The sequence below is a fragment of the Alexandromys fortis genome, unplaced genomic scaffold (genome assembly GCF_014885135.2).
Source record: "Alexandromys fortis isolate MF-2015 unplaced genomic scaffold, M_Fortis_MF-2015_v1.1 scaffold_122, whole genome shotgun sequence".
Taxonomy (NCBI): domain Eukaryota; kingdom Metazoa; phylum Chordata; class Mammalia; order Rodentia; family Cricetidae; genus Alexandromys; species Alexandromys fortis.
Genome location: NW_026068004.1, coordinates 3995960 through 4004305, shown reverse-complemented (window position 1 = coordinate 4004305; position 8346 = coordinate 3995960). Strand labels below are relative to the sequence as shown.

General features: G+C 51.4%; 1 protein-coding gene across 1 annotated transcript in view; it reads left to right on the top strand.

The window, feature by feature from the left end:
* Positions 1–362: 362 nt before the first annotated feature.
* The window catches only part of Slc2a1 (solute carrier family 2 member 1), a 28112-nt gene continuing 20128 nt past the window's right edge, over positions 363–8346 (top strand). The window contains exon 1 of the mRNA XM_050161349.1: positions 363–581. Coding sequence (XP_050017306.1) covers positions 564–581 — 18 coding nt within the window. The 5' untranslated portion in view covers positions 363–563. The remainder of the gene's footprint in view (positions 582–8346) is intronic.

Below are 8346 nucleotides of genomic sequence, written 5' to 3'. Positions count from 1 at the left end.
TCGCTTAATCTTCCTAAGAACCCAAGAGGTTGTACTATTATTATCCCCAGTTTACCAAAGTTATCCGGCAGTCGAGTGAGGAAGCCGGAGTCCCGGCGGGGCATTACATCCCGGTACTAAGCGCTACCATTTTGCTAGCGGCCGCTGAGACTCAGAGAGGTGCGCGCACCAGCCCAGAGACACACAGCGAGCGCCCCCAACAGGTGCCCCGCGCGCCCGGGACCGGGGAATTGAGCATCCAAAGCCCGGGCTGCGGTCGGGAGCCCTTCGCCCCTCCCGAAAGAACCACGCCCCTCGGAGCCCCGCCCCGGACGTGCTGCTCAGGCTCCACCCACTCCGGGCCCCTCCCCCGCAGCGCAGGCCAATGGCGACGGTCCTATAAAAAGACTTGCTCCGCGCTTCTGCTAGGAACTGAGTGGAGGAATCGCTCGTGGAGTCCTGGTCTAAGCCAAGTGGTCCCAAGTGCGCCAAGGCGTGGAAATCCGGCGGGAGACGCAGAGTCAGAGCACGCCCGTTTCCCGTCTCGCAGCCGGCACAGCTACAGCCACGATCGCAGCGCGGCCATGGAGCCCAGCAGCAAGGTGAGGATAACGGGGCTGTGTGCCCCGGGCGGAGATGTGCTGCCGAGCGCCGGGGCCGGGAGCCCGTCCGAGGCCCCGCGCGCTTCACGCGGCCGTCCCCGGCTTCACGCGGTCGGGGCGGGGGCCGCGGATCAGGGGCTCAGGAACCGCACGTCGCACACGACCTCGGCGGCTCCTCCCGCGCGGGGGAGGGGGCCGGAACGCGGCGCCCATTGGCTAAGAGGGCCGAGCCCCCGGCCGGGCCCCGGCTGGGCGCGGAGGAGGCGGGACCCGCCCGAAGCCCGCGCCGCGCCCGGAACCCGGGCCTTGGGGGTGGCCAGGAGGAGAAGGCACTTCCTCCAGGCCTGGGTCGGGGGACTGCACGCTGCACAGTCCTCCGGGGATGTGGGGCCTTTTCCCCAGGCTAGCCGCTGTCTAAATAGGATCTCTCAGTACCTGTGAACTGACTTGCCACGCAGGGGGCCGATTTACTGTACCCCTCCTGGGTGTGCGACATTGTTTCTTTCCTGTCGCGCCTTTGCTTTGTGTAGAATTTGTTCTAGTCGCTTTTTAAAATTTTAAAATATTTGGATTTTCCCATCTTAGTATAGGGAGGCAAAAGGATGCGCACCTTCACGCCTCTCCCCCCACCCCATTCCCTTTTTAAAGCTAAGAACCGCGCGGACATGGGCTAAATCCCGGGCTGCCCTTACTGTGGGCAGTGAAGGCGTGTGATGGGACCCGGTAGTGTGAGCTCAGGCTCCCCCATGCCTGTTGAGCTCCTGTGATTTGTTCCTTAGCCCACGGACTTGCGCTGAGCGGTACTTGAGCTCTAGTTAGCTCCCGGTGGTCCTACTGACTGTAAAGCCACGATGATACGGTGTAACTTAGTAAAAATACAAAAAAAAAAAAAAAAAAAAAAGAAAGAAAGACTGAGGCCCAGAGTCTTTCAGAGGCCACTTAAACTGCTATCTTCGGTTTCTCCACATAGAACTTTTCTCTCCCGCTTCTTCAAAAGGAAACAGTCTTACTATATTGCCAGACCCGGGTCGATCTGTCCGCCTTTTTTCCTTGGATTTTATTTTTGTTTTGGAGACAAGAGTCTTACTATGCAGCCCTGGCTGCCCTAGAACTCTATATAGACCAGGCTGGCCTCGAACTCAGATCCGCCTGCTTCTGCCTCCCAGGCACCACCGCACTCGGCCAAATACTTATTTCTTGAGTGGATAAGGTGAATATTCTGAGTGCAGAAGAGTGAAGGCGAAAATTGTCTGCCGCTGGCTCATGGTTAAACTGCTTTTTCCATGTCGTTCTGTGCTTCCTCCCCAGGAACACACAGACGGAAGTAAGTTTCCCAAAGTCGCACAGACCCTAAGGTCTGAGCTCTTTTCACTAGTGTCTTAGAGTTTGCTTACCTTCTTGGGCAGCCCTTATGGTGTCTGGAGCAATGCTTCCACTGGTTCCACCGGTAAACCGTGGAATACCTCCTTCCCATGGTTTTTATCTGGACTGATGAATTCATGTACTTGAACTGTTTATACCAATAGATTTTGTGCTTAAATAAAACGACGCTGGAAGCAACAAAAGAGCAGCTGTAATACTTTGGTTTTTTTGAGAGAGGGTCCTGGAACTTACTATGTGGACCAGTGGACCAGACTGTCCTTGAACCCAGAAATTCACCTGCCTCTGCCTTCCAGTGCTGGGATTAAAGGCATGCATTACCATGCCCAGTTTAGGTTTGTTTTAATTATCTTGTGTACATTCTGGGGGAAAAAAGTCCTTTGGAGACCGCTGATTTCTCAGTCAGGGCTATAGCCTTTTGTGCTATACATTAAAACGGAATCCTGGCGAGCTGTTTCAATGTCCGGCATTTCTCTGATGCACTCCTAGTTATGAACTCCCCTGAGTGGGAAGCAGGGAGGGGCAAGCTCTCCTTGGCCAACAGGGGCTCGCCTCCTCTGTGTTTCCCTTTTTGTGGCCATCCTGGCTAGGCTAGCCCATAGGCTAGTCCCTGATGCCCTTTTTGCTACTGGTAAGTCTCTTCACCCAACAGAGGACTTAAAGGGGGGGGAGGGGATTCTTCAGGATCCAGTGGTAGAAGAACGGAATTGAGACTCACGATGAGGTTTTGAATCCTCATTGAGCTTAGTTGCCTCAGCTGCAGAGTGAGGGCAGTTTTGATCACTAGAGGGCTAGAATTGAGCGGTGGGGGAGCCTAGAGAGATGGCTGACCCGCTAAAGGCACTTTACTGGTAGGCTTGAGGATCTTAGTTCATCCCTGGGACTCACATGGTAGAAGCAGAGAACCGATTCCTGCAAGTCGTTCTCTCCGCCCTACACAAATAAGTAAGTAGATGTAACTTAAAGGTTTAAAAAAAAAAAAAAAACAAGCCAGGCAGGCTTGCTAGCGAATCTCTGAGCTTAATGCTGGCCTTGTGTATATGTTGACTTTCAGCTAGTAGCTAAGGCCCTGCCCCTAAATAAATAAACAAATAAATAAGTAGAATTTGGGGAGAACAAACCCAAAATATGTGTGCCAGTCCTGATAGTTGTTTCATAAGCCATCCTTGCTTTCTTGAATTCCCATGGCATGCTGGGCCCTGGGTAACCTTGAGTAACCTTCAGTCTCAGCTGAAGCCTGCATCCTACCTGCCTGTGCTTTTGGGGGACGAGGATGTTGTTACTCAGGGGCCTCATTAAAGCTCTCATTGGTCTGGAATCTGGTGTGTGGAGATAGCATGCACTGGGGTGGGAGGGTGAGTAGTGTTCAGGGTGTCAGGCCTAGAGCTGAGCCATCTAGTGTGGCTGCCTGCCCTGCCCCGGGCTTCTGTTTCAGCTTTCTGCTGAGTACTTGGATCGTTAGGAAAGCACCTCCCAGTGCTGGGGGCATGCGCAGCTCAGGGGTAGCCCTGGGTTCCATCCCTGTGATGTGAAGGGAATAGACACAACTAACTACTTTAAACACTTTCTCTTGAGATCCTCACTGCTGCACTGTTGGGGAATGGGAGTCCACGATGACCTTAAAGTTCAGAGAAAAGTGACTTCGTCAAGGTTATGTGCTGAGTCTCCCCACCACCCACCACCCCCCAAAAAAAAACATGCTTTTCTAACCTTTGCAGGTAGCATGAAGATTAAGGGAACTCATCAAGAAGAGACCCAGACATGGTTTAGCCTTCCCTTTTTTTTTTTGTTTGTTATTTGAGACAGGGTTTCTCTAGCTTTGGAGCCTGTTCTGGAACTAGCTCTGTAAATCAGGCTGGTCTCGAACTCACGGACATCCGCCTGCCTCAGCCTCCCGAGTACTGGGATTAAAGGCATGCGCCACCACAGCCCAGCCTTAGCTTTTACAGAGGGGAAACTGAGGCTAGTAAAGTCCAAGACAAAACTGTCAAGATTCGAGGTGTTCAACGGGGCCAATGGAATCCCCTCTCTTATCCCATCTCCCACCACTCCCAAGTGGGCAGAAGTCCTCGGGCTTCAGGACTTCGCAGCCATTTCTGGGCACTGTAGGAGTGTAAAGCTTGCCTTAGATATAGGAGGACACCTGTGAAGGAAGTAGCTTTCCTGGAACCTCGGTTTCTTCTCTGGTAATTGTGGATAAGACTGTGTCCCATGTCCTCAACCAGGGAGGTAGCTGTTAGAAGTGGAAAAATCTTTTTTTTCCCCTTGGCCAGCTTAGATATACAAACAATGTAAACAGCCTCAAGACCATCCTCATCCAGGGTTGAGCCACCCTCGGGTTCCACCTTTCCTTGCCCCTCACTGGGTCAGTCCCAAATCCCCCGCTAATCAGCTTGTGGCTTCAGAGAGCGCAGCTTTACCCTGTGCCTCCTACAGGGTATCAGGGCCCGGAGATCTGCTCCAGCACCAAGGGTACAAACATCAAGCCCACCCCCACCCCCAGCTGACTGGCAGAGCTAGGAGGCCTGGAACAAAGGAGAAAGTGTGCGGCATTGGCTTGGGGCCCTGCAGCCTCACCCCTCACCTCTCTCCTGGGTACAGAGGTGACAAAGCCATTCAGTCTAGCAACCACTGTCCCAGGATGGCAGAGGCCAGGAAAGCTCCTGGCGGACTCAACAGCTCAGGGAGGTTGTGTCCAGGCTGGCCTAGCCCAAAACAAATCTCCAATTGTTACCTCCCTCCCGGGGAGGGGTGGAGTAGAGCCCAAGGCTCTGTCATTCAGCCACAGAGCCCTGGCAGTAGCTTAGGCATAAACTTGAGATTTTGCAGTAACCGAGCCAGGGGCTCCTGGGCCTCGAACCTGGCTTTTGCTTAGCCAAGGCTTCAATGCCCAGAAAAGGCAAAACATTCTTGCCAGGCCCCCACCAACGAAGGCTTTAATTATCTTGGCATTTGCTGGATAGAACATCTTTCCAAACTGTTTAATTCACAGCTCATGTCCCCTGTCCTGAAATTGGGAGTGTCCAGGGAAGGGGTACTCAGAAACTGCCTTATTACCGTATCATATGTCCCCAGCCTCTGCTCACCAGGTTTGTTAGATGCGGGCCACCTTGTGCAGCGAGCTTGAGGCGTGCCCAATCTCTGGTCTGTCTTCGCAGCCGAGTATGTGCTGGGGTCAGGTGTCTGGAAGGCCCTCTGCTGGAGGGGGCGGGACTTTCTTGGGGTGGGGTACCTGGCTAAAGGGAAGAAGAAAACAGTGCCTCTTGAGCATCAAGCTGTGACTGTCCTCCTGACCTGAGCCATGGCTTCCTGCTCAGCTTTCCCGGTGTGGCTCTGAGTGGCTCTCCAGGATCCTAACCATATATCCATGACACTCTAGGGTCACCGCTTCTCCCTACCACAGCTTTGGGTACTGCCTCTGGTGGCAGTCATGTGACTGGCATGGTATGGCAGTCCTCAGCATCACTGGATAGTACTGCTAGCTACTGAGGGGATTTCCTTCAGTTGGGCACTGGCTTAGTGGCTCGGTAGGCAGCTTTGCCATTAGCATTGTGGGCTGCATCATTGTGCTAGCCCTGAACCACGTGACCATAGTGACCATCTTCAACCTCACCCAGACACTTGGTCTCTGGTCTCGGGACCACCATTTTCTTCTCCATAAAGAGGTCCTCCAACCCCAACAGCCAGAGTATGAGATTCAAGGCCCTCTTCACTCCAGAGCCGTTAGTGTGTCGTCCCACGGGCAGTTGCCTCTCGGTACCAGATCTTGTGAGTTAGTCTACTCTGTTGGCCCTGTCCTTGATCCTGCCCAACTCATATCAGTCAACTGGACCCACATCTTGCCTGACCAGGGAGGGTATCCCACCATAATGTCACTTCTCTCTCCACTAAACATTTACTTGTAAGAGCTGACCTGTTTCCACAGCTGCGAGCGGTGTCTCCCAGAGTACTGCATAGGGGGATTGCCATTCTCCCCAATACTTCTGATGAGAGTGGACTGGGCCTGCTAGGTCCTGACTCTGAGCCATATCTAGTAAAATTCCCAGATATTTCTGGGAAATAAAATTGGATTTTAAAAAGCACAGAAGTAATGGAGCAAGCCAAAGAGAACCAGAAAAGTCAAAGGACAAGAGCATCTTTCTTCCCAGTTTCCACAATGAGCAGTTACTCCCGGTAACCCTCGAGTGCAATGTTGGTGATCACACTTCTGTGTTGTGCAACCTATCCCATTCACCAGCCCAAGGTGCTTACTTCAGTGCCTGCGCAGTTAGGTCACTGACTTACGTCTAGCAGCCCAGGGGACTTTGAGGTTAAGGTCTGCACCGGAGATGTGCTTGTACAGATCATTAACTCTCTTCCTCACACAATAGAATTGTACCTGGAGCTTCTGCTTTGGTTTTTCTTTTTCTAACAAACCACCCTGAGGCTCTTCATTTCAAGCACATACAGATGTTTTGCATTCTTTCCAACAGCTGCATACTATTCCATTACAGGCATGCTTCACTGTGACTGGGAAGCAGGGCCCCTGCACTTTTTTTTTTAAATTCTGCTTACCACCTGATGCATTATATGATTTCTTTTTCTGCTCTGGCTGTCAACTAAAATATCAAATGGCATAGACAGGGATTTGCTTCAGTTTCTAACCGAATCCCATTCACTCAGGTAGCGCGGAGAGCGTGTGTTCAGGCACAATCTTCACTCTAATGTCTAAGGAGAACCTCACGGAGAAAGAAAGCTGTAGGGGAAGGGGTTTTCAGACGGCCACAAAAGTGGAAGATCTGGGACTTACGCTTGCTGAGAGTGGCAGTGACCTGTCTATGCTCAATCTCAAGCAAGTTAATTTTATCGGGGCTGCAGAGATAGTTCAGCAGGTAGAAGCACTGGCTGCTCTTCCGGAGGACACAGGTTCAAGTCCCAGCACCCACATGGCAGCTCATACCTGTCTGTAACTCCAGTTCCAGGGGATCTGACACCCTCACACGGATACACATGCAGATAAACACCAGTGAAAATAACATAAAAATAAATTAATATATTAAAAAATTAATTTTATCTCAGCTGGGTTGGTGCCAGCACAGCACTAAATGTACCATAGGAATGTCAACTTCTTCGGGGTCCCTTTATTCCCTGCAGGCTCTGACCCACAGACCAGGGAGGTGTTTCTTTGCTCCTCACAGGAAGGACAGACACCCCCTTTCAGCCACTTAAGGAGGGTGGCGTGATTTTTTTCCTGAAAGGCTTTGAAAATCCCGCACCGTTCAGGAATTGACTTTGCATCTGGCAGCTCAAGGACCTACATTTCAGCAAGACAAACTGTCTATAAAGGGCAGGATAGCAAATGCTGTTGGCTTTTGGGCCACAAGATCAGTCTGCCTTGGCTTGCCGCAATGGCAGCTGAGTTGGCACAGAAACCATGAACATGAGTTTTGTTAATGGTCATGGAAATTCTGATTTAATGAAACTCAGCCCTACCTTTTAGAAATGTAAAGCCCATTCTTAGTTGGTAGGTGGGATCTGGTCCCTCTGCCCAGCAGTGATTGTCAGCCAACCTTGTCTTAGAGTAAACTCCAGCAAAGATGCCCAAAAGGTTCCCAGCCCTTGGCTGCTGGCTTCAGAACTAGCTGCTGGGATGGAATTTGACCTACATAGAAAGCACCAGGTAGAAACCTTGTTTCCTTCAGGAACCAGTACCGGGAAGTAGTGGGGAGAACCTGACCAGGAAGGACAGAACATGTGCTACCAGAGTTTGCCCTGCCCCCCATTTGAACCTTCAGAGAAGTCCCTGAACCCCAGGGTAGGAGCTTTTTCCTCTGAGCCTGCCATTCTCTGGTAAAGTAGAAGCAATCTCTTCTAGAGTGGAAAGAGTATGTTCATGGTGGTCAGCCAGGATGGGAGCAGCCCCTGGCAGGGTGCCTGACACATTGCTGGTGCTGCTGATAAGTGCCCGGCTCCTCCTCCTCCCCCTGTAAAGACCCATGTGCACCGCCTGCCTCCAGGGCCACCACAGTTCCCAGGAGTCAGTCATGCAAGTTTTAACACCACTAGAAGGCTTTAAGGAAACTGATTCAAGAGGAACCAGGGCCTAAGGTCACATGAAGGTCAGCGTTGTGGGATTAGAGCATCACTGTTAAGATTTGGGAGGCTTGATGGAATCAGAGTAAAATAGCAGGCTCGGAGTCCAGAGAACTCTAGTCCTGCCCTTAGCCTCTATGCTTGCTAAGAAACCAGGGTCCCTGTTCCAACCTCAACCTCCTTATCTATCAAATGATCATGGCACATGGGTGTGCAATATCTTGGATTTTTTTTTTTTTAGAATACTCAGAACTTTGCTCAAATGCATTTTTAGAAAAGATATGTGTGTATACATAAATGTGTGTCATATATA